Source organism: Peromyscus leucopus, chromosome 8b (assembly GCF_004664715.2).
Source record: "Peromyscus leucopus breed LL Stock chromosome 8b, UCI_PerLeu_2.1, whole genome shotgun sequence".
Taxonomy (NCBI): domain Eukaryota; kingdom Metazoa; phylum Chordata; class Mammalia; order Rodentia; family Cricetidae; genus Peromyscus; species Peromyscus leucopus.
In genome coordinates, this window is record NC_051086.1 from 96,904,630 (window position 1) to 96,930,672 (window position 26,043).

Sequence of the window (26,043 nt, forward strand, 5' to 3'; positions counted from 1 at the left end):
CTCACATGTAACTAAGAGTGACCTTGAATTCTGATCCTTCGGCCTCTACCTTCCCAGCGCTGGGGTTACAGGTGTACTCCACCACAGACACCTGTTTTTGCCTATCTATAAATGTATTGTTCCTAACTGGTTGCGTATTACTTTTTTTTTAACCTTACTTCCTTTCTGCGACGCAGCAAGGTATGATGAAATGCATACGTACCGCGTGTTCACATGGAATCCCATGCGATCCTAAGTGAAACTAGCCTTTTGCATGCAATTTGGCTGGGTCAGAACAAAACAGTCGAAAACCACCCCCAACGCCTTTCGAAAAGGCTTTCACAAATGCAAATGGGGAACAATTTCGTGTGAAATTCTTTTTTTTTTTTTTTTCTTTTTGCACCAAGCACAAAGGCATCTTGTGGCGAGTTAAGTTCTTGTGAGGGGGATTGGACTAGGTTGCAGCTTTACTTTCCTGGGTCTTGTCCCGACGATTTGCAGTGGAGTGTCCGGGGAAGGTGGAGGTAGGGCAAAGGTCGAGATAGGGAGAACTGTGGAAGGGCAGGTAGGGGCGGAGGGGACAGGGAGATCAAGGAGTGGGGCAGGGTGGACAGAAATGCTTGATGACCCAGGGAGAAAAAGGACCAATCTGGAGAGAAGCAGGGGCCACGTTGCGAAACTATAGGCCCGCGTGCACCCAGGTTAACCACTTGGTGCGAGGATCGGCCCCGCATCCGGGAGGACGACCCTGGAGGGAGAACACAAGACTAGTGACGCCTTTTGCTTCTGAAGGGGAAAGCACTGGGGCTTCGCCCAACCTCACCCAGTTCTAGTCTATCCTGGAGTTTGGGGGAAATGCCGAATCCACTCCACTTCCCCCAGAAAGACGTGCCCACCAAGGAGGTGCGGTGGACTGGCCTGCGGGTAGAGCAGAGGTGGCTTGCATTCTTAGCACTGAACCTCAGGGAAATAAAATACACCCAAAGTGGGTTAAGGCAGGGTAACTCTACTTACAGTTTGGTTACCCCCACCTTGCCTCAATTTCTTCATCTGAAAAGCAAGCCTCAGAACTGTCCTTGGGGATGTCGTAGTTTATGAAGAGCTGAGCTCCCAACTCTTCTAGTAGGAAAGGGTGGGGCGGTGGTGGCCACAGGGACCACCGCAGTTCCCGGGGCGTGAGACCCTGGCGCGCACAGTCACAATGGACCAACCCGAACAAAGACTAAACTATTGGAGAGCAGCGTGGACGCCTGGGAAGATCCAGCTCCTGGGCGGGGTCTGTGAGATGTAGGCGGTCACGGTCCCCGCAGCTTTTTCCTTCTCGAGTTGGGACACAACTAGCTGTGCAGTCGGCAGAGAGGTGGCCAGAGCAATCCGCGATGACTTCCAGCTAGTGAGTGTCCCTGGCCCAAGAAAAAAGTGGCGCGCGATGCTGGGGAGCAACCGGTGCGGGGGCGGCAGTGCGCCGGCGGAGGACAGGTGGCGGGTGGAGCCCGGGGAGTCCTCGCGTGGGTGGCAGCAGCCTCCGGGTACGGTGCGTGCAACCTTGGCTGGACACCTCCCCCCACCCCGGACGCCCCCTGTCTCTGCTGCTGCTCCAGTGCAAACAGGGAACCGGGGTTCCAGTGTGAAAATCCGACCTGGAAGTTGTTCCACGGTCAAGAACACGCCGAGGGCAGGTCTGAGCGTGGGGTGGTGCCTTGGGGGTGCCGGGCGCAAGGCTAGAAGCCCTGAAGCCCTGAGCAGAGACTAGGCGCCTATCTGACTGAGTTCTGGGATCTAGTGGTCGGTCAGATGCGGGCTGAGGCAAGTTCAGGAGCCTTGGTCCCTGAGTCCCTTCCAGAGAGTTCCATAGCCACCTTCGCAGACTCCATGGTTTCAGAATGTTGGGGTCTGGAGTGAGGTGCTCAGCTGTAACTCAGTGAGCCTGCATCACAGCACCGCACGCCGAAGACGCTGGAAGGTTGACTTAATAATGAACGCGGGAAAAAATGTCCTTGGACGTGTTCGATTACTTTTTACAAATTACATAGAAGGATTAGAAAGAGTGTTGTGGCCGGGTGATGGTGTCACGCGCCTTAATCCCAACACTCGGAGACAGGGGGAAGCACAGTTCTGTAAACTCGAGACCAAGGTTAGTTTCTCCGGTTTTGTTTTTTTTCCAAATGCAAATGCAGTTAAGGGAGATGTAGCTCGGTTGGTGGAGGGCTTGCCTGACACTCCAGAAGCCTTGGGCTCAATCCTAACTCCCTGGAAGGCAGAGGCCCACAATTTTGAGGCTAGGTGCAGAGATCCTGTCTCACAACTTTAAAATGGGCTGAGGAGGTGTTGCTTTGTGGGGTATGGTGCTCGCCTCCTGTGCACCCTTACCAGGATCGTTTTTTTTTTTTTTTTTTTTTTTTTTTTTTTTTTTTTTTTTTTTTTTTGTTTTTGTTTTTTTTTAAAGCAAAAGACAGTCCACAAAAGATGCAGGGAGTGAGGGGGAAGGCAGATCTCTCATGTACCCTTGCCCACTGCTTAGGACTTCAGGGAGAAGGTAGAAACTGGGCTCATTTAACGGGCTCAGTGAACATGAATGATGCCAATGAATTTAAGGCTGGCAGATGTTTGACAAACTTCGTTTTTTCCTTCATTTATGAAAAGCTAGAATTTTGCTTCTAGATCTACAATCTTAATCCATGGTGTGTGCTATTTTCCTGTTTCTATTGCTTGGTGCTGGCCGGGGAAACCATCATCTGTCTCTTCTAGCCCCTGAAATGGGATAGCTCCTCTCAGCATACCCTACCAACTCAGAGAGACATTATTGTCCATAAACTACACTGAATACATGTTAATTTTTACATTCATTTCAAAAACCAATTCGGCAGTGTGTGTCTGTAGTAATTCCAGCAGTTCAGGTCATTTTTTGCTGCATTGTGAGTTTGAGGCCAGCTACGTGAGACCCTGTCTGCAAAGGGGGTTAAAAGTTCAATTCATTCTATACCCCGTAGAACACTCAGGAGCTGGCTCTGTGAGTGGACAGAAAAGCGAGATGACAGGGAAAGGTCAGGAGACCAGCATTTACTTAGGGTGAGTCAACTGTGCTCCTGACAAGGCCCATGAAGAAGGAAGTGCTGATACTTCTCTCCATTTTACAGTTGAGACTGAGGGAGAAAGTTGTCCCAGGACCATGCTGGAAGGAGCTGATCGGAGTTTACCTCCACCCTGGATTTTGATTATTTGGGACATTTACTAGAATTTCATTTGACAATTGTTGGGGGATGGAGAGATGGGTCAGTAGTTAAAAACACACAATGCTCTTGCAGAGGCACTGTGTTCGAGTCCCAGCACTAATGTCTAGCAGGCCCTAAGCACCTGTGACTCCAGCTCCAAGAGGATCTGAAACCTACACACACACACACACACACACACACACACACACACACACACACACACACTTAAAAAAAACATAAAAACAAAAAACAAATCGAGATGTACTGGGTGTCCTACTAGGTCTTGGAAATACTCAAGTCCCAACTTCTTGGAGAAGTGGTGAACTGTGGTGTATTTGACATCAACATCAAATCAGATATCCTGGGTAAGACTTTCATTCCAACATTACATTTTCCTCCCTTGGAACTTGAACAACACATTTCTTTTTTGGGGGGGGCGGGGGTGAGAGAGCATGAGGTTTCTCTGTGTAGCCCTGGAGCTAGCTGTGTAGACCAAGGCTGTCCTTGAACTCACAGAGATCCACCTGCCTCTGCTTCCCAAGTGCAGGGATTAAAGGCGTGTGCCACCACTGCCAGGTAACACAGTTCTTTAAATGAGTTCCAATTAATTTCAGGGAAGTTGTGCATTTTGGAGGATGGCTTTTTGTCTGTAGGGCATGCGCGTGGAGGTCAGAGGCCAACTTTTCCTCTACCTTGTTGGTTGCATGGGGTCAAATTCATGTCACCAGGGTAGCAAGCACCTTTAGATTTGGACTTGCTCAGCCATCCTGCCATCTCCTCCAACACCTGACACCCCAGGTGCTCCTCCCACCCACCATGCCTGCCCTATACTTCCTTCCTTTCTAATTTTGAGATGGAGTTTCATCTCAAAATGAAAGATGACCTTGAATGCCAGATCCTCGTCCTACCTCTGTAGTACCAGGATCGAAAGCATGTGCCACTGTGGCCAGTTTAAGCTGGCAGTTTTGTTTGTTTGTTTCTCGAGACAGGAACTCACTCTGTAGACCAGGCTGGCCTTGAACTCACAGAGATCCACCTGTCTCTGCCTCCAGGTGCTAGGGTTAAAGGTGGCCTCCTCTCCTGCTGAGGCCACTGCCACCCCTGGCTGCATTCAGCTTTTTATGTGGGTTCTGGGGTCAAACTTGGGTCGTCAGGGTCCCACAGCACGGGCTTCTACCATCTGCTGAGCATCTTCCCAATTTTTCTTTCATTTCAGGGCCACTGAAAAGGTATGCTTTTTGAAGTTTTTCAGATTGTATGGAATTTGTAGGAAGTAAAGGATTACAAAGGCCAGGGATGTAGCTTGGTGGTAGAATGCTTGTAGTTTGCGTGAGGACCTGAGTTCATGCTTTATTTTATGAAAGGGGGAGGGACTTGGTAAGCTAAGATGCTGAGTTCATACTTGATGAAATATTACACTTTCCAAGCAGTTTCTGGTGGTGCTGGGTACTGGCCCCAGCTCCTTAGGAGTGTTAAGTGTATGCCCTTCTACTGAGCTACAGCTTCATCCCCACCTAAAGCAAAGTCCAAACCAGAAACCTACCACCAAGAAACTCACACGCCATGTTATACTTGGCACTTGGCTCTGTTTCAACATTTTAGTTTTTGTTTATTTGTTTGTTTTTGTTGTTGCTTGTTTTTTAGAGACAGGGCCTCTCTGTGTAGCCCTGGCTGTTCTGGAACTCACTCTGTAGACCAGTCTGGCCTTGAACTTAGAGATCTGCTTGCCTCTTCCAGGGATTAAAGCCATGGGGCACCACCACCTGGCTTCTTTTTGTTTGTTCTTTGAGACAAGGTTTATGTAGCTCTGTCTGGGATTTCAAACTCTCTTTGTAGCCCAGGCTGGCCCGGTCCTTCTGCCTCATGGTGTTTTAAAGTTTAAGTGTCAATTAAAACCTCAAGTAGCGGGGCCAGGAGAGATGGCTCAGGGGTTAAGAGCACTGGCTGCTCTTCCAGAGGTTCTGAGTTCAATTCCCAGCAACCACATGGTGGCTCACAACCATCTCTAGTGAGATCTGGTGTCCTCTTCTGGCCTGCAGGGACACATGCAGACAGAACATTGTATACATAATAAATAAATCTTAAAAACAAACAAACAAAAAACCTCAAGTAGCAGTCAGGTTCTTTCCTGTCTTAGCTCCTCTCCCATCTCCTTCCTCATCTTGTTCTTCTCCACCTGGCTCTTCCTCATCTTCTATCTCATTCTTCTAGTTCTCAATCTACTCCTCCACTCATGAAGTTCTCCTCCAATCTAGACCTCCCCAGGTCTCTGAGGTCTATAGTTATTTACCCATGCAATAGCAATGCCCTGGCTAAGACAATTTCACCAGGCTTGAATTCCCTCAGGGTCAAAGGGAGGGGTGATAAGATCCCCACAAGGAGCAGTAATTGTCAGCGTCATCTGCAACCCAAAAGGGAAGTGACTAATGGGGAATAGAATCAACTGAGGGCTAAATTCTGTTAATATCTAGGAAGAGGGGATTTATATGCTCAAACTATATTCTTACACGTGGTTAGGTAAGGTGTTAGGAGTCTGTCAGTGATGAGTGAAATAAAACTGCCTTATTTTTTCCTTTGGCCCCTTATCTGCCCAAGCTATCTTGGCTGTGGAGGTTTTCTGGCAGAGCAAAAGAAATGTGCTCAGTCACTAGGCAGCCTGTGCTACACAGAGAAGCCTTGTCTTAAATCAAACAAACAAAAATTAGAAATCAGAGAGAATGCAGGAATGGAGGCAGAGGCAGATGGATTTCTGTGAGTTCAAGGTCAGCCTGGTACACAAAGCAAGTTCCAAGACAGCCAAAACTACACATAGAACTCCACTCTTGAAAAATCAATCCCCTCCCCACCAAAAAAATCAGAGAGATGCTGGAGTTGTACCTCAATTGACAGAGTGTTTTTTTGTTGTTTTTTTTTTTTTTTTTTTTTTTCCGAAGTACATGAAGAAGCCCTGGGTTCAGTTATCATTGTTATGTAAAACTGGTCTTGTGGCGCATGATCAAGCTGGTTCCATTCTATGGATGCAAAGGTAGTTCAACACACACAAGTCAATAGGTGTCATACGCCGGGCAATGGTGGCACACGCCGTTAATCCCAGAACCTGAGAGGCAGAGGCAGGTGGATCTCTGAGATCAAGGCCAGTCTCGTCTAGAGAGCTAATTCCAGAAAGGCAAGACTACACAGAGAAACCCTGTCTATAGTTAAATCACTGAGTTTCTCTACTTTCGTAGAATTCAGAATCACCTTGTCTGCCCCCACAATTCCACGAGTTAATGACTCAGACTTGAGAAGCTTTTTAAAATTTCTTGTTTAAAAGTGTTTCCCAAGGGCTAGAGAGATGGCTCAGAGGTTAAGAGCACTGGCTGTTCTTCCAGAGGTCCTGAGTTCAATTCCCAGCAACCCCATGGTGTCTCACAACCATCTATAATGAGATCTGGTGCCCTCTTGTGATCATACAGGCTCTATAAATAATTTTTTTTTAAAATGCGTTTTCCAGGGGCTGGAAGGATGGTTCAAAGGTTAAGAGTGCCTGTTGCTCTTGTAGAGGATCTGAGTCCACAGGGAAATGCCAAGTGTGGTGATGCGTACTAGAGAACGGAGACAGGGGGACGGGTCCCTGTGACCTTGAATTCTGATCCTCCTGCCTCTATCTACCTTCCGAGCGCTGGGTTACAGCTGTACTCCACCACAGACACCTGTTTTTTGCCTATCTATACCTGTATTGTTCCTAACTGGTTGCATATCCGGAATTACTTTATTTTTTAACCTTACTTCCTTTTTGCGACGCAGCAAGGTATGATGAAATGCATACATACCGCATGTTCACAGGGAATCCCACGCAATCCTGTCTAAGTGGAACTAGCCTTTTGCATGCAATTTGGCTGGGTCAGAACAAAAGAGTACAATCCCATTCGAGAAGAGCCCTCGAAAACCACCCCCAACGCCTTCCGAAAAGGCTTTCGCAAATGCGGAACAATTTCGTGTGAAATTCTTTTTTTTTTTTAAACCAAGCACGAACGCATCTTGTGGCGAGTTAAGTTCTTGTGAGGGGGGTTGGACTAGGTTGCAGCTTTACTTTCCTGGGTCTTGTCCCGACGATTTGCAGTGGAGTGTCCAGGGAAGGTGGAGGTAGGGCAAAGGTAAGTTAGAGGGAACTGAAATTTGAGCTGTGGAAGGGCAGGTAGGGGCGGATGTGTCCGAGATGTAGGCTGGGACTATAGAAATGCTTGATGGTCCAGGGAGGCGTTGCGCAACTATCGAGCACTGTGTGCACCCAGGTTAACCACTGGGTGCGAGGACCCGCCCCGCATCCGGGAGGACGACCCTGGAGCGAGAACACAAGACTAGTGATGCCTTTTGCTTCTGAAGGGGAAAGCACTGGGGCTTCGCCCAACCTCACCCAGTTCTAGTCTATCCTGGAGTTTGGGGGAAATGCCGAATCCACTCCACTTCCCCCAGAAAGACGTGCCCACCAAGGAGGTGCGGTGGACTGGCCTGCGGGTAGAGCAGAGGTGGCTTGCATTCTTAGCACTGAACCTCAGGGAAATAAAATACACCCAAAGTGGGTTAAGGCAGGGTAACTCTACTTACAGTTTGGTTACGCCCACCTTGCCTCAGTTTCTTCATCTGAAAGGCAAGCCTCAGAACTGTCCTTGGGGATGTTGTAGTTTATGAAGAGCTGAGCTCCCAACTCTTGTAGTAGGAAAGGCTGGGGCGGTGGTGGCCTCAGGGACCACCGCAGTTCCCGGGGCGTGAGACCCTGGCGCGCACAGTCACAATGGACCAACCCGAACAAAGACTAAACTATTGGAGGGCAGCGTGGACGCCTGGCGAGATCCAGCTCCTGGGCGGGGTCTGTGAGATGTGGGCGGTCACGGTCCCCGCAGCTTTTTCCTTCTCGGGTTGGGACACAACCAGCTGTGCATTCAGCAGAGAGGTGGCCAGAGCAGTCCGTGATGACTTCCAGCTAGTGAGTGTCCCTGGCCCGAGAAAAAAATGGCGCGCGATGCTGGGGAGCAACCGGTGCGGGGGCGGCAGTGCGCCAGCGGAGGGCAGGTGGCGGGTGGAGCCCGGGGAGTCCTCGCGTGGGTGGCAGCAGCCTCCAGGTACGGTGCGTGCAACCTTGGCTGGACACAACCAACCCCCCCCCCACGCCCCCTGTCTCTGCTGCTGCTCAGGTGCAAACAGGGAACCGGGTTTCCAGTGTGAAAATCCGACCTGGAAGTTGTTCCATGGTCAAGAACACGCCGAGGGCAGGTCTGAGCGTGGGGTGGTGCCTTGGGGGTGCCGGGCGCAAGGCTAGAAGCCCTGAAGCCCTGAGCAGAGACTAGGCGCCTATCTGACTGAATTCTGGGATCTAGGGGTCGGTCAGATGTGGGCTGAGGCAAGTTCAGGAGCCTTGGTCCCTGAGTCCCTTCCAGAGAGTTCCATAGCCACCTTCGCAGACTCCATGGTTCCAGAATGTTGGGGTCTGGAGTGAGGTGCTCAGCTGTACCTCAGTGAGCCTGCACCATAGCACCGCACGCCGAAGACGCTGGAAGGTTGATTTAATAATGAACGCGGGAAAAAATGTCCTTGGACGTGTTCGATTACTTTTTACAAATTACATAGAAGGATTAGAAAGAGTGTTGTGGCCGGGTGATGGTGTCACGCGCCTTAATCCCAACACTCGGAGACAGGGGGAAGCGCATTTCTATAAATTCAGGTCCAAGGTTATTTTCTCTATTTTTTCCCCAAATGCAAATGCAGTTAAGGGAGATGTAGCTCAGTTGGTGGAGGGCTTGCCTGACACTCCAGAAGCCTTGGGCTCAATCCCAACTCCCTGGGAGGCTAGATGGGGAGATCCTGTCTCACAACTTTAAAATGGGCTGAGGAGGTGTCGCTCAGTGGTATGGCCCTCGCCTACTATGCACATACCGGGATTTTGTTTGTTTGTTTGTTTGTTTTAAAGCACAAGTTCCACAAAACATGCAGAGAGTGAGGGGGAAGGCAGATCTCTCGTGTACCCTTGCCCACTGCTGAGGACTTCAGGGGGAAGGTAGAAGCTGGGCTCATTTAACGGGCTCAGTGAACATGAATGATGCCAATGAATTTAAGGCGGGCAGATGTTTGACAAACTTCGTTTTTTCCTTCATTTATGAAAAGCTAGAATTTTGCTTCTAGATCTACAATCTTTTTTTGTTTGTTTTTTTTTTTTTTTTTTTTTTGAGACAGGGTTTATCTGTGTAGCTTTGGAGCCTGTCCTGGAACTCACTCTGTAGACCAGGTTGGCCTTGAACTCACAGAGATCCGCCTGCTTCTGTCTCCCAGTGTTGGGATTAAAGGAATGCGCCACCACCACCCAGCTAGATCTACAACCTTAATCCAAGAATCCAAGCTGTGTGCTATTTTCCTGTTTCTACTGCTTGGTGCTGGCCTTTGCGGTCCCGGGGAAACCATCATCTGTCTCTTCTAGCCCCTGAAATGGGATAGCTCCTCTCAGCATACCCTACCAACTCAGAGAGACATTATTGTCCATAAACTACACTGAATACATGTTAATTTTTACATTCATTTCAAAAACCAGTGTGGCAGTGTGTGTCTGTAGTAATTCCAGCAGTTCAGGTCATTTTTTGCTGCATTGTGAGTTTGAGGCCAACTACGTGAGACCCTGTCTGCAAAGGGGGTTAAAAGGTTCAATTCATTCTATACCCCGTAGAACACTCAGGAGCTGGCTCTGTGAGTGGACAGAAAAGCGTGATGACAGGGAACGGTCAGGAGACCAGCATTTACTTAGGGTGAGTCAGCTGTGCTCCTGACAAGGCCCATGGAGAAGGAAGTGCTGATACCTCTCTCCATGTTACAGTTGAGACTGAGGGAGAAAGCTGTCCCAGGACCATGCTGGAAGGAGCTGATCGGAGTTTACCTCCATCCTGGATTTTGATTATTTGGGACATTTACTAGAATTTCATTTGACAGTTGTTGGGGGATGGAGAGATGGGTCAGTAGTTAAAAACACACAATGGTCTTGCAGAGGCACTGTGTTCGAGTCCCAGCACTAATGTCTAGCAGGCCCTAAGCACCTGTGACTCCAGCTCCAAGAGGATCTGAAACCTACACACACACACACACACACACACACACACACACACACACACACGCACGCACGCACGCGCGCACACACACACACACACACACACACACACACACACACACACACACACTTTAAAAAACATAAAAACAAAAACCAAAGCCAGATGTTGGATGCTCCCTACTTTGTGCTGGGTGTCCTACTAGGTCCTGGAAATACTCAAGTCCCAATCTTGGAGAAGTGGTGAACTGTGGTGTATTTGACATCAACATCAAATCAGATGTCCTGGGTAAGACTTTCATTCCAACATTACATTTTCCTCCCTTGGAACTTGAACAACACATTTCTTTTTTGGGGGGTGGGTGCGTGGGAGAGCATGAGGTTTCTCTGTGTAGCCCTGGAGCTAGCTGTGTAGACCAGGCTGTCCTTGAACTCACAGAGATCCACCTGCCTCTGCTTCCCAAGTGCAGGGATTAAAGGCGTGTGCCACCACTGCCAGGTAACACAGTTCTTTAAATGAGTTCCAATTAATTTCAGGGAAGTTGTGCATTTTGGAGGATGGCTTTTTGTCTGCAAGGCATGCGCGTGGAGGTCAGAGGCCAACTTTTCCTCTACCTTGTTGGTTGCATGGGGTCAAATTCATGTCACCAGGGTAGCAAGCACCTTTAGGACTTGCTCAGCCATCCTGCCATCTCCTCCAACACCTGACGCCCCAGGTGCTCCCCCCACCCACCATGCCTGCCCTATACTTCCTTCCTTTCTAATTTTGAGATGGAGTTTCATCTCAAAATGAAAGATGACCTTGAATGCCAGATCCTCCTCCTACCTCTGTAGTACCAGGATCGAAAGCATGTGCCACTGTGGCCAGTTTAAGCTGGCAGTTTTGTTTGTTTGTTTCTCGAGACAGGGTTTCTCTGTGTACCCCTGGCTGTCCTGGAACTCACTCTGTAGACCAGGCTGGCCTTGAACTCACAGAGATCCACCTGTCTCTGCCTCCAGGTGCTAGGGTTAAAGGTGGCCTCCTCTCCTGCTGAGGCCACTGCCACCCCGGGCTGCATTCAGCTTTTTATGTGGGTTCTGATGTCAAACTCGGGTCATCGGGGTCCCACAGCAGGGACTTCTACCATCTGCTGAGCATCTTCCCAGTTTTTCTTTCGTTTCAGGGCCACTGAAAAGGTATGCTTTTTGAAGTTTTTCAGATTGTATGGAATCCGTAGGAAGTAAAGGATTACAAAGGCCAGGGAGGGATGTAGCTTGGTGGTAGAATGCTTGTAGTTTGGGTGAGGACCTGAGTTCATGCTTTATTTTATGAAAGGGGGAGGGACTTGGTAAGCTAAGATGCTGAGTTCATACTTGATGAAATATTACACTTTCCAAGCAGTTTCTGGTGGTGCTGGGTACTGGCCCCAGCTCCTTAGGAGTGTTAAGTGTATGCCCTTCTACTGAGCTACAGCTTCATCCCCACCTAAAGCAAAGTCCAAACCAGAAACCTACCACCAAGAAACTCACACGCCATGTTATACTTGGCAGTTTGCTCTGTTTCAACATTTTAAGTTTTTGTTTATTTGTTTTTGTTGTTGCTTGTTTTTTAGAGACAGGGCCTCTCTGTGTAGCCCTGGCTGTTCTGGAACTCACTCTGTAGACCAGTCTGGCCTCGAACTCAGAGATCTGCCTGCCTCTGCCTGGGATTAAAGCCGTGCAGCACCACCACCTGGCTTCTTTTTGTTTGTTCTTTGAGATATGGTTTATATAGCTCTGTCTGGAATTTCAAACTCGCTTTGTAGCTCAGGCTGGCCCGGTCCTTCTGCCTCATGGTGTTTTAAAGTTTAAGTGTCAATTAAAACCTGAAGTAGCGGGGCCTGGAGAGATGGCTCAGAGGTTAAGAGCACTGGCTGCTCTTCCAAAGGTTCTGAGTTCAATTCCCAGCAACCACATGGTGGCTCACAACCATCTGTAATGAGATCTGGTGTCCTCTTCTGGCCTGCAGGGACACATGCAGACAGAACATTGTATACATAATAAATAAATCTTAAAAACAAACAAACAAAAAACCTCAAGTAGCAGTCAGGTTCTTTCCTGTCTTAGCTCCTCTCCCATCTCCTTCCTCATCTTGTTCTTCTCCACCTGGCTCTTCCTCATCTTCTATCTCATTCTTCTAGTTCTCAATCTACTCCTCCACTCATGTAGTTCTCCTCCAATCTAGACCTCCCCAGGTCTCTGAGGTCTATAGTTATTTACCCATGCAATAGCAATGCCCTGGCTAAGACAATTTCACCAGGCTTGAATTCCCTCAGGGTCAAAGGGAGGGGTGATAAGATCCCCATAAGGAACAGTAATTGTCAGCATCATCTGCAACCCAAAAGGGAAGTGACTAATGGGGAATAGAATCAACTGAGGGCTAAATTCTGTTAATATCTAGGAAGAGGGGATTTATGTGCTCAAACTATATTCTTACACGTGGTTAGGTAAGGTGTTAGGAGTCTGTCAGTGATGAGTGAAAATAAAACTGCCTTATTTTTTCCTTTGGCCCCTTATCTGCCCAAGCTATCTTGGCTGTGGAGGTTTTCTGGCAGAGCAGAAGAAATGTGCTCAGTCACTAGGCAGCCTGTGCATCTGGTAATTGTTAGCGGGAGATCTGGAACTAGAGATAAGATTTGGAAGAAGAGAAATTAAGCTTAATTTGCACATCCACCTGGCCTGGGCAATAGTGTAAATCTTAACCTTCTCTGACAGATAGGTCTGTTCTTTAGAAAGTCTGTGAAGTTTCTCAGATAAGATACTTTCATTCAGAGATGGTTCTGTCCTGATGTTGCTAATGAGGATAATTACAGGGAGACTTGAAACTGGGGTTCTGGCTGTGTTATCGCTGTCAGCATAGAAGGTTGTCTAAATATTCCATTAGTAGAGGGGAAATTGTACCCAATGAATGATGAAAACACACTGCTTTTGGAAAAAGAATTGGATGGAAAAGCCACAGTAGCACACAAGAAATTCATTGCAATTGCAGGAAAACGGCTAATATCCAAGGCAAATATCACCAAGTCTTCCTTGAGTCTTGACTTTATCCTCTGGAATTGCCCTTGGCTCCTTCCAGGTATTAGCTTTTGCCATAGCCAGCTGAATTCCTAGTTCATATTTCTGCAACTCCCAGCAGAAAATATCCTCGAAAAATAGGGGGTATCAGAAATGGGCTCTGGAGATTGTTTTCATCAGATCAGATTTCTTGATGCAGCAACAAAACCTTCCCCAGGAGCCTGTAGGTATCTGTAAGACAGCTGGAATGGATTTACATCATGGCAAAAGGGTTAAAAATCCATTTAAGGACTCTTAAGAACTCTTTGTAGTTAATGTTCTATCAGTTTATCAAAGCTACATTTTTTTCAGTATTAAAATGTTGAACCTCTGGAGTTATATCTGAAACTGGTCTATCCTGTACCATGAAGTCTGTGAATGAGGCATACCTGTCTGTAATTGGAGAGCATATATATATTATCTTGGGGTTGGGGCTGTTAAACTGAAAAGGATACATTTAAGAAGTGAGACAGCTTTCCAGCTACCTAGTTAGCAATCCCAAGTCTCTCTGTTGTTGTTGTTGGGGGCGGGGAGCAGAAGCCCAAAAGAGAGCAGTTATTCAGCTGATAGGCCCAGAAGATCTGACAGGTTTTTTTCTGTGTAGTAGAAACTTGGGGAGACTGACCCACCCTGACTTTGCAGCATGGGGCAGTCGATCCTCCAGTGTTCCATTTATTCGCAGTCTGGACAGGATCAGATTTTCCGCTGCGTGGCTGGCCTTGCCATGAGCTTCCATGTGGACGTTCTTCTGCGGCCATCTGTCTTCTTGGAGGAGATACAGGGTCTCTTTATCATAAAAAGGCTTTTATATTAAATGCCATATTCTAGGGGAACAAAATCCGTTAGATGTATTTATAATTTTGAGAGCATACATATGACTTAAATCTGAATATACAGGTTTCCTAGTTAGTTACAGCTCAGTGAAGTTAGCAAGGACAGGGAGGCTCACATTCTTTTTTTTTTTTTTTTTCCTGAGACAGGGTTCCTGTGTGTAGTTTTGGAGCCTGTCCTGGATCTCACTCTGTAGACCAGGCTGGCCCTAAACTCACAGAGATCTGGCTGGCTCTGCTTCCTGAGTGCTGGGATTAAAGGTTTGTCCCACCACCGCCCAGCTGAGGTTCATATTCTTAAGCCTGAATAGACCTTGATAAGGAGAGACCTTCTTTTAGCTGTTGACAGTGATAACTGAATCTATTAGCATTTTTGAGGCCTTGTAGTTGTAGTTCTGATCTTTGAGTACAGCCAGATTATAATCCTGAATGATTTATGTAGACATAATTATTTCTTAAGCTGTCTCCTGAGAGTGACAGGAAAGATCCCAAGGAGAAGAGGGGCTTGTGAGTCAGCCCAACTCTGAGCAAAGGACGCTCTGAGAAAAGGAAAAAGATTCTCTTGGTGGACTTGTATGGCAGGGTTTCCAGTCCTAGCTGTGGTTGATATATTGTGCACCCCATAAACTTATCTGGGGAGTCAGAGAACAGAACAGCCACAATATTCAACACAGAGGTTAGGCAGTAGTAGCACATACCTTTAATCCTAATATTCTGGAGGCAGAGATCCATCCAGATCTCTGTGATTTCAAGGCCACACTGGAAACTGAACCTGGCATGGTGACACACACCTTTAATCCCAGGAAGTGATGGCAGGAAGCAGAAAGGTATATAAGGCATGAAAACCAGGATCTAGGCTTTTTAAGCTTTTAGGCCTTTGAGCAGCAGTTCAGTTGAGATCCATTTGGATGAGGACTCAGAGGCTTCCAGTCTGAGGAAACAGGATCAGCTGAGAAGTTATTAAGGTGAGGTGGCTGTGGCTTGTTCTGTTTCTCTGATCTTTCAGCATTCACCCCAATACCTGACTCTGGGTTTGTTTTTATTAATAAGACCTTTTAAGATTCATGCTACACCTAACCTAGCCCTCCAGCCTGTCATGGGAACAGGGAGCAGAGGACGACATTGTTAGTTATTTGGCGGTGCTCTTACCCTGCGAGGAAATGTCACGAACACGACAGAATCCATAACGAGTTTTATTAAGATAAGAGAGAGAGAGACAAGTGTGCTCAGGCCTGCGGAAGGACACGTGCATAAAGAAGAAAACCAGGAATATGGCGCCTGCTTATAAAGACTGGGTCGCGCACGCATACAAGGTTCATGTGGTTACTCCACGCATTACAGATGGTTGTGAGCCACCATGTGGGTGCTGGGAATTGAACTCAGGACCTCTGGAAGAATAGTCGGTGCTCTTAACCTCTGAGCCATCTCTCCAGCCCCAAGAATAGTTTTTAATGACCGGTTGGTACACTCCACCTTTCCTGAGGATTGAGGATGGTATGGAATATGAAAATGCCAAGGAATGTTAAGAGCCTTAGCTAGTGTCTGAGAAATCTGAGAGGTGAACTCCGGGCCATTGTCAGACTGAAGAGAAGCAGGAACCCCAAACCGAGGAATAATTTTTTGGAGAAATATGCTGGGCAGATGCATGCCATGTGGGTATGGCAGCAGAGGCAGCCAGTAATTCACAACCCAGGTGCTGCATCCAAATGGAGAGTTTATTATAATAGAGAAATGAAGGGAAAGCTACGAAAGAGGGGGAAAGAGGGGGAAAGAGAGGGAGAGAGAGAGAGAGAGAGAGAGAGAGAGAGAGAGAGAGAGGTGTCAAGGGGTGCACACCTCATGGAAGGAAAAGCAGGAGAGAGGAAGGGGAGGAGTTTTTCCTTAGAAGGAGACTTTTACATCAGGACTCAGGGTGGTGCCAAGGGGTGGGATTTCAAGGGGAGAATCAGAATATTAACAGTGGGGCCAGGGGAGTTTGTGGGAAACTGTGTGTTCAGGCTAGCCTAAGACACACAGTGAAACCCTGCCTAAAAAAAAAAAAGAAAGAAAAGAAAAGAAAAAGAAAGAAAGATGACTGGAGAGGTAGCTGTGCAGTTTAGAGTACATGTTGCTGTTTTCCCCTCTGAAGCAGGTTTTCTTTGTAACTCTGACTGTCCTGAAACTGGCTCTGTAGACCAGGCTAGCCTCAAACTCAGAGATCCTCCTGCCTCTTTCTCCTGAGTGCTGGGACTAAAGGCGTGCGCCACCATGCCCAGAGCACCTGTTGTTCTCTCAGAGGACCCAGATTCAGTTCCCAGCACCCACATGGTGGCTCACAACCATCCCTAATTCCAGTTCCAGGATATCTGATGCCCTCTTCTGACCTCCACGGGCACCAGGCACACACTTTGTAAACGTACATATGGGCAAAGTACTCAGATAAAATAAATCTTAAAAAAAAAAAAAGTAAAGGAAGAAAGTTCATTTGCTGGAAGGCTGGTGCTCGGTTTATAATGTTAGGACTCTAACCAGAGCTTTAGGGTAGAGGTGTTGGCTCCGACAGCCCTACAGGGTAGGCTTGACCACTCGTGATTAATATTAACATATTAATCAGGGGACAAGCAAAGGGAAATCATGAGGACGAGACTATGCACGATGGTGAGGAGCAGATGGAAAGGTCCCGTGGCTTCAAGTTTGCTGTGAGTTTTAGGTTTAGAGGAAGAATTTGAGTGGGGGGCAAGAGGTATGCAGCATTAAGCTGGGCCTGGTGAAGGATGTCTGTAATCCTAGCATTCGGGAGGCTGAGGCAGAGGAACACTGAGTTCAAGGCCCGCCTAGGATACACAGTGAATGAAAGAAACAAGCAAACACCCCAGAAGCAGAAAGTCCTGACTAAGGTGTGCTCTGGTTCATCTTTATCTCAGTTCTGATCTTTCAAGGTGGTTAGATAAGAAGGATTTAAAGTTGCTCTGTTTGTTTTATATTTATTTATCTTGTGAGCATTTGTGTAAATGCATGTCTAGATGTGTTCATGCCACAGTGACTATCTGGAGCTCAAAGAACAACTTATGGGAGCTGTTGCTCTCTTGGTGGAGATCCTGTAGATCCCACTCCGGTTGTCAAGCTTGGCAGCAAGCGTACGTGTTTCAGCTCTGAAGGGAAAGGTATCCTGGCATTCGGAAGCCAAGGTTTGCCTACAGCTCTGTTCCTGTAGGGAATAGTTTCCCCAGCAAAGTGTCACAGTCCTGGGTCCTGGAAAGGTTTCCCTATGCAAGTCTAATGATTCTGCTCCAGCAGAGGAGAGTTTCCCCAGTGAGGCAGTCACAGATCAGCTCTGCTCTGGAGAAATGTTACAGCTCTGTTGAGCTTCCCCAGAGGATAATAACACTCTGCTCAGGCGAGGGAAAGTTTCCCAGCCAAAGTGTTAAGAGTTTTACTCTGCTCCTGCTCCATACTGGTGAGAGCTGTTACAGCTCTTAGGAGTTTCCTGGACGGAAACGTAGCAGTTCTGCTCCAATCTGGCGAGAGCTGTTACAGCTCTTAGGAGTTTCCTGGACAGAAACGTAGCAGTTCTGCTCCGATCTGGCAAGAGTATCACAGCTCTGCTCTTCTTCAGCAAAAGTTGTTACACCTTGGAGCTGGAGAGATGACTCAGAGGTTAAGAGCACCAGCTGCTCTTCTAGAGGTCCTGAGTTCAATTCCCTGTAACCACATGGTGCCTCACAACCATTCGTAATGAGATCTGGTGCCCTCTTCTGGCCTGCAGTGCAATCTATGCAGGCAGAACACTGTATACATGATAAATAAATAAATCTTAAAAAAAAAAAAAAAGAAAGTTGTTACATTCCTGCTCAGCTCTGGAGAAAGAGAGTTGGTGCCACAAACTTCAATCAAGAGATTTATTGGGAGGGAGGAACCTAAAAGAGTGACTGCCTCTGCCAGGATGGCAAAGGCGCAGCCCCAAAATGAACAAGTATAGGGTTTGGGAGATTTTTCAGGGTGGGGATTGGTAGGATTTCAATTCCTGATCTTGGGACAAGCTCAGAGATTGGTTGGATTTTATGCTCAGGGATTGGATGGTTTCATGCTCTGGGATTGGCTGGTTTTCAATTCCTGAATTGATTAGGAGTAGGGTGTGTTTCTTTGGTTCTAGTCCCAGGGCCAGGGTTTTCTTTTACTGGCCCCTTTACCCTACAGCAGGAGCCTTAACCAGCTGAGTTAACTTGCTGGCATTGTTGATTCTTGTGTTTGTTATTTTGTTTTGAGACAGGGTCTCACTGCATAGCTCTAACTGACTCACTGTGTACACCACGGTGGCTTTGCACTGGAGGAGACCTACCTACCTCTGCCTCCAGAGTGCTGGGATCGGAGGTGTGGACCACGTGGTGGGCTTTAGGCTGTGTTGCAGATCAAACCCAGGACTTCCAGTAGAATAGGCAAATGTTCTATGAATTGAGCTTTCCCTCCAGCTCTCAATAAGGAGCTGTAATGGGCTGGGAGAAAGCTCAGTCAATAAAACTCACAAGCATAGGAATCTGTTTGACCTCAAACCAGGCACAAAGTTGAGTGTGGCGGCACACACTTATAGTCCCAGCACTGGGGAGCGGAGACAGGAGGATCCCTGATCTTAGTGACTGGCCAACCTAGCCTAATGGACAAGTTCTAGGTCAATGGACAAAACCCCTGCCTTTTCACAAAAAACCATGTGGATGGCAGTGTTGTGGGAAATTTAATCACACTGTGAACCCTGAGTCTGCATTAATTAAATAAAACCCTGGGTCAAGAGGCAGAGCCAGCAACTGGTTGTAGATGTAACCAACAGTCTTATTAAATAAGAAACACAGAACCAATGCAAAGGAGAAAGCCAAGAGATCAGAGCTAAGAGCCTTACCTGCCTGCTGCAGGTAGCCAAGAGACCTCTCCGAAAAAGGGACCTACTTCCTGTCTGTTTGTCTTTATATAAACTTTCTGTTCTGCCTTCTCATTGGTTGTAAACCCAACCACGTGACTGCCTTGTGACTACCTGTAAGTTCAGCCCTCCAGGTCTTCTATGGTATTGAGATTAAAAGGCATGTGTCTCCAATGCTGGCTGTATCCCTGAACACACAGAGACTTACCTAGCTCTGCCTACCAAGTGCTGGGATTACAAGTGTACGCCACCACCGCCCTGCTTTCCTATGGCTTGCTAATAACTCTTACCCCCGGGCAACTTTATGTATTAACATACAATTAAAATCACATTTCAGTACAAAGAAAATACCACCATAACTGGTTGACAGGAAGTAGCCATAGAGAGTTATAAGGAGTCCAGAAAATGCAAAGGAAGTAGTAGGGAGGGTCTTTTTTGGTTTGGGACCGCAGAAGAGAAGCTCTCTCTTACTGGGTCACCAGCTAGGGAGGAAGGTCAGCTGGCTGCTTCTTGACCTCAATATCTGACTCCCTCGTCTTTATTGGTAAATAGAATGACAGAGACTTAGTTAAAAACTACAGTTGGCTGAAGCAGCTGAGGCCGTTCTGGTGGCACTCAGAAGTGATTTCGGAGCTGTAGGCAGTAGCAGATTCAGGTGCAGCTGCTGTTCTGGTGGTCAAACAACATGGCAATCTCCAGGAACACCCAGAAGTTGCTCAGTTGTAGAGTGATGCCTAGCATGCATGAGGCCCTGGGTTCAATACCTACCACTTCACAAAAGGTCACTGCTTCTGTTCCCTGAGGGGAGCAGTCTGCCTGGTCCCCACTAATGATCCCACTGGTTCCCTGATGATCACTCCTGCTCTAGGGAACAGCCTTGCCTTCATCTGGGCCTCGTCTGTTCTGTGGTGCTCTGTTGTTTCTGGAATCCAAAGTGATTGCAGTTTTAGGACAATCTGTATCTTTCCCTTCAGCCTTGCAGGGCAGTGAGTCAGGGCAGGTAGACAGACACCCCTTCCTGCCTATCCTCCTGTGTAGAATCAAGCAGGAGCTGGAGCCAGAGTCAAGGAGCAGCCACAAAATGCAGGCAGAAGTTGTTTAAGTTGGAGGCTCTGCTCCAGCCTCACTCTCCCCCATTCTAACCTGCCCTCTCCGAGCTGCTCAAGACCACGACTGTAGGGTATTTAAGCTCCGGTCCACAGACCTACCACGTGATTTCTTCTTCCCCCTGAGATCACCCAGGAATACTTTACTCATTAATCCTGGACTTTTAATTCGGCTTTATTTGATTATTGCATCGGCAGAGAAACCTAATACTGGGGATTCAAAATACTGATGAGAGGTGCTTGGCTTCCATCCTAATTATATATACCTTATGGGGTCAGGTTTGAGAACAAACAGCTTCTAAGTGCCTGTTACAGGAGGTGAGGGCCAGTTAGAAACAAGCTGGGGTGGAAAGGAAAGAGACCACAACCCAAATAGAAGTGTCTTGACAAAGGCAAAACTTGACCCTTGATGAGGGTGGGTGGGCAGGGTGGAGGGAGGGGGTGATGCGCTGCTCATCAAATCAGAAAGCACGCACAACAGGGCAGGAAGTATACCTGGTTTTTATTCTTAGGAAAGTGCAAGCTGTGTCTTTTCCTCATTGGCTGGGGTCTGACCTTACAGTCTTTTGCAACTCGCTAGTTTAAAAAGAATGGGTGCAGGGGCTGGAGAGATGGCTCAGTGGTTAAGAGTACTGGCTGCTCTTCCAGAGGACCCTGGTTCCATTCCCAGCCCCCGCATGACTGCTCAAACTGAATGAAAATAAAGACAAAGGAAAGGACATGGCTGCTCCTAGGTATGTTGGAGGAGAAAGTTCATTGTAGATAAAAGGGAGAGCATAGTCAGAGGCAGGGACGTCTGGGAGAGTCCAGAGTGGACGTGACCCTGAGCCAGGTGAGGAGAGGGGGAGGGGAGAAGAGCCAGACCAAGAGGCCGAGAAGGTAAAAGTAGACCAAAGAAGGGCAGGTAACCAAAATGGCTGGGCAGAGCCTCTGGGGGAAGGGCAGCCCAGACCCTGGACTGGAGAGCTGGGAGGCTGGTACAGGGTAGGGTATGCCAGCCATACCCTGTAACAGGTAGGGACTGAGGGATGCTGGGAGAACCTGGTGGCCAGCGTCTGCTTTGATATGTTCAACAGGCCCCTCAGCCATTTGTCCCAGGGTTTGAGACTTAATAAAAAACTACCAGTAACTCTAGATCCAGCGGGGCTCACACCCTCTTCTGGTCTTCGTGGACACCAGGCATCCATGGGGTGCACAGACATACGTGCAAGCAAAACAAACATGCGCAGAAAGTTAAGTTTCAGTTAGAATCCTTTTCCTTTCAATCATTGCAGAGGAAAGCAGGAAGGGGGTTGTTGGCCTCTTCAGACACTTCTGTCCTGGAAATGCAGCAGGGCCTCTGCCTTTTACTTGTGGAGAGGTTGAAACATTTGCATGAAAGTCTTACTAGGTGGAGGAGATGAGAAGATTTGAATTCTTTGTGCTAAATGCGGGTTTTATAGTATTGTCTCGAAAATTATTATGGTCCTTCCTTGATAATCTTCTTCCCAGGGGCCCAGGAGAGAAGCTACAGACCGTGAGAATTAGTCCATCTACTTATTCCCTTGCTAACTGTTCTTTTATCTTAAATTAACCCATTTTTATAAATCTATACCTTGCCACATGGCTGGTGGCTTACCAGAGTCTCTACATGCTGCTTGTCCCAGGGGTGGCTGCAGTGTCTCTCCCTCAGCCTTCCGCTTCCCAGAATTCTCCTCTCTCCTTGTCCCACCTACTTCCTGCCTGGCCACCTACTTCCTGCCTGGTCACTGGCCATCAGTGTTTTATTCATATAGAATGATATCCACAGCACATATTTAAGTTTTCCAAATGGAGAATAATGTGTGACATCAATCTGCCAGAGATGATTGGGGTGAAGACCTCGGGGATTGCTCCCCATCTTTTGGAGGAGAGGGATCTGAAGGAATGGCTGACAAGACTTATAGGTCCGGACAGTTTTTTTTGAGATCTTTAACCAGTGCCTGAGGAAACTCATGTTTTAGGCCTCTCCAGTTAACATGGGTAAGTAGGTGGAAATCTGTGGCCTAGTTAACAGTATTACATTGAGGCATAGAAGCCAGATGGTCAGCCAGCTGATTTCCTTTGGAAAAAAATCCTGGCAAATTTTGGTGGCCTCTAATATGTTGTAAATAAATGGGATTGAGTCTCTGTTTAAGTAAGGAGTGAGCCTGAATCATAAGAGGAGAAATGGGTTGGAATCTAATTTAATACAGGCTTCGACCGTGTTGGGCAAAAGATTTACAGCATACAGGCTATCAGAGAAGAGATTAAATGACTGTGATATGATATGGAATCTAGCGCCATAACAACAGCACACAGTTCCTTAAACTGTGCAGACCCCTCCACCTCTCGGGAGATTGTTTTTATAGGTATAGGTTCCTCTCCTCACCCAAGGGGTGGGAACACAACTAGGGAGACCCCCAAACGTCCCCCATCAGTAAACACCATAGGAAAATTGGGGTTTGGGTGGGTCAGAAAAATTCTAGGGGGCCTCCACTCCAGACGGGAGAAGGAACTCATCCATGTATAAGAGCCATAATGGCAATCAACCTTCACCAGAAACTCCTCAAGGGCTATGGCAATCCTGCTATTATTTCTTTGAAGCCAGGTAAAGTCAGTAATTTTAAATGGAACAATAATGGAATGAGGTTCTGTGCCAAATATCCTGCCCTTGATAATGCAATCAGCTACCTGTTTGGTCAGAGAGTAAACCTGGGGGGCTCCACCCACTGAGAGGTGAACCCAGTGAATGGGCCCCCCTCTTGTACTAACAGCGCAGTGCATAAGGTTTCCCCCAGGAAAAATACACAGGGGGACAGGCAGGTCAGGGTCAAATCTCTTTAGGGCCGCTGTATCAATGGCTTGTTGAACCTGTTGCAAGATTTGCAAATGGTGGGAGGATGAGGTAATCTGGGATGAGAGGTCAGGGCCCTTAAGGAGTTCATTTAGAGGGGTTAACTGTTCTGTGGGCACAGGGATCCATGGCCTCGGCCAGTCTCTCTCTCCCAGCATCTTTTGACGCTGAGTTAAGGTATAGGTCTCTTGAATAAGCGATTGGGGTTTAGCTGGGGAAACTGTGTCAAGGGACAGGAGAGAGCCCAGAATTTTAAAGGGGGGAATGGACTGTACTTTATCTGGAGCCACCCTAAAATTATGATCTTTTAAAATGGTAAGGTGTGTGGGGGGGGGGGGGGCGGCGGCAGCGGCGGCGGCGCACCCATTTAATCCCAGCACTGGGGAGGCAGAGGCAGGCGGATCTCTGTGAGTTCGAGGCCAGCCTGGTCTCCAAAGCAAGTTCCAGGAAAGGTGCAAAGCTACACAGAGAAACCCTGTCTCGAAAAACCAAAAAAAAAAAAAAAAAAAGGTAAGGCAATTAGTGGTGAGGTCCTGAAGGCCCGTCAAAGTGGGGCTTCCAAGAATAATATCATCCAAGTAAATATAATATAAAATGTTGGGGCATCCTATTAGGGAGGAAAAAATATGTGATATAAAGTACTGACGCATAGGGAGGCTGTTAGCCATCCCCTGGGGCAAAACTGTCCACTCGAACCTTAAGTCTGAGCCCCGGGATCCTCACACGGGATACAAGTCTTTTGGTCTGACCAACAGTTAGGACGAAGGCAGGACCAATCCAGCCGGTCTGTCCCTGGGACTGAACTGGATGGTGAGTGTCGGACGGCCCAGACCCCCCATTCCACCGGAGAGAAGCACACTGGGCCAGGAGTCTTGTCGAAGCAGGAACTCGCTTTATTGCATCAGGAGTGAACTTATATAGGTTGGGGTGATGGGGGAAAGGGTGAGGATGGCGGGCCAGTGAGATGATATCATCTCAGCAGTTACTAGGCAGAGGCGATTCTAGGTCGGGTAGTGAGTGCTGAGTCACTGGTATGCGGAAGTCATGTCCCAGGACAGGTCGCCAAACTCAAGCTAGGCTCAGGAAGTTACACTGGGCCCCACATCCGGGCCCTTATGAGGCCCAACAAGTCAAAGGAGAGAATTTAAACGCATCTGGTTCACTGACCAGCTGAAGAGACAGCATTTACATTGACTTCATTGCTCAATATCAGCTTGTAGCTGGAGTTATCTCCAGTCCTGCCCAGGCCGGCAGCCACTCAGACTCAAATAAACACACAGACACTTATATTCTTAAACTGTTTGGCCCAATGGCTCAGGCTTCTTACTATGTAGTTCTTATATCTTAAATTAACCCATTTCTATTAATCTATAAGTTCCCTCGTGGCTTGTGGTTTACCGGTGCTTTGCATCTCACTTATGGTGGCGGCTGGCAGTTTCTCCTAACTCAGCGTTCCACTTCGCAGACTTCTCTCTCTTTGTCCCGCCTATAAGTATAGCTGCCTGGCTACTGGCCAATCAGCACTTTACTAACCAATCAGAGCAACACATTCAGAGCATACAGAACATCCCACAGCATCAGCTTTCAGCAAGTTCAGGGCCCATGGCCATTTGGAATAGGGTGTAGTCGGCAGCTGATGCTTGGACGTGTCTGTCAGCCAAGTGGAAATCTTCTGAGAAAGACTGGAGACAGAAGTTATAATTAGGAACTTAAAAAAAAACCTTATATTTGAAATTTTTTATTTAACCTGTGACAGGTGGATCTAAGACTTATGATTTGGGTAAAAAGCATTTACTTTTTTTTTTGTCCAGAGAGTCAGATGTAGATTGGACAGAGATGTCTTTGGCCTGATGAGAAAGAATTATCTTTAAATCTATATTTAGAAAATAACCAAAAGAAATCTAAAATTATGAGCTTGTGACTTAAACAGTAAGCAGTCATTGCTCTACTAGCTTATCAGCATTCTATTAATGTTAAACTCTGAATCTTGAAATCTTAATATAACAATATCATAGAAGGGGTAAGAAATCTGAAGCATTTTCTATACCTTAAATCATTTATTTATACCTTTGTAACTTGTATTTATATTAAATCATTTTTAAGGCCTTCAGAATTTATTTAAGCTTTTATGTTTTCAGACTTTTATATATCTCAGATCATCAGAATATATATAGACTTCTGTTTTTAAATTTAATTATTTATCAGAGACATAAGTAATTATTGAGAACAGTCATTTTAAATCATGTTCCTTTAGTGGAAAGTTACATTTGAAACCTCTTTATTTTTTCTCTATAGGAAACCTAGTAGCTTTAGAAAAAGTAAGGCTTGATTTTTACATATAAAATGAGCTAACAAGCTATCTATTGCCTTGTAGAAGAATCTGGTTGTCTGATGCTGATAAGCTGACAAAGTTATAGTTAGCCTAGCCATCAATACCATCAGAGATCTGAGAAGGATAAATGAAACCTGAGTAAGCAGAAGGACAGACCAAGAAGCTTCCAAATCTATTAAAAGTGACATACTAGTCCATTATCTAGGCAGCCATCCCAGGATCCTGTAGTCTCTATCATGTTGGAGGCAGAGATACCAGAACTGCATCAGTCTTTAGCCGCCAGGTCCATAAGGTGAGAGTTTTTCCTATGGAAGAGGAACCTGGGGAAGACTGATCTTGTTTGTCTATAGTTTGGGCCAGGTCTTGGCAGCAGGTGTTACATTGGGGCATCTTTCTTAGTGGTCAGTGTTATCATCAACAATCCAGGTGACATCATCCTGTTGTTCCATATCTTCTTTGGAAACCTTAGGAATCGTTGTTAGGAGCTGTGAGTCTCTGTCTGTTGTAGTAAGATTTTTATTAAGTGATTTAAATGCAATATTCATCAGATCTTTGAGAGATCTGAAGATCAGTATCTATTAAATATATCTGAGCTAAACAAACCTAGGCTTAATCTTGAAAATATATCTAAGTTTGATAACAACAATCATGCCATCCTGTTACCTTGTAGATGTATTAGTCAAAAGGGCCTCTCAGGTCCTGTT

The 26,043-nt window shown here is 47.0% G+C and overlaps 1 protein-coding gene across 1 annotated transcript in view; it reads left to right on the forward strand.

Moving 5' to 3' along the window:
- The first annotated feature begins 1,312 nt into the window (after positions 1 to 1,312).
- B4galnt2 (beta-1,4-N-acetyl-galactosaminyltransferase 2) overlaps positions 1,313 to 26,043 on the forward strand; it is a 68,232-nt gene continuing 43,501 nt past the window's right edge. The window contains exon 1 of the mRNA XM_028869111.2: positions 1,313 to 1,372. Coding sequence (XP_028724944.2) covers positions 1,359 to 1,372 — 14 coding nt within the window. The 5' untranslated portion in view covers positions 1,313 to 1,358. The remainder of the gene's footprint in view (positions 1,373 to 26,043) is intronic.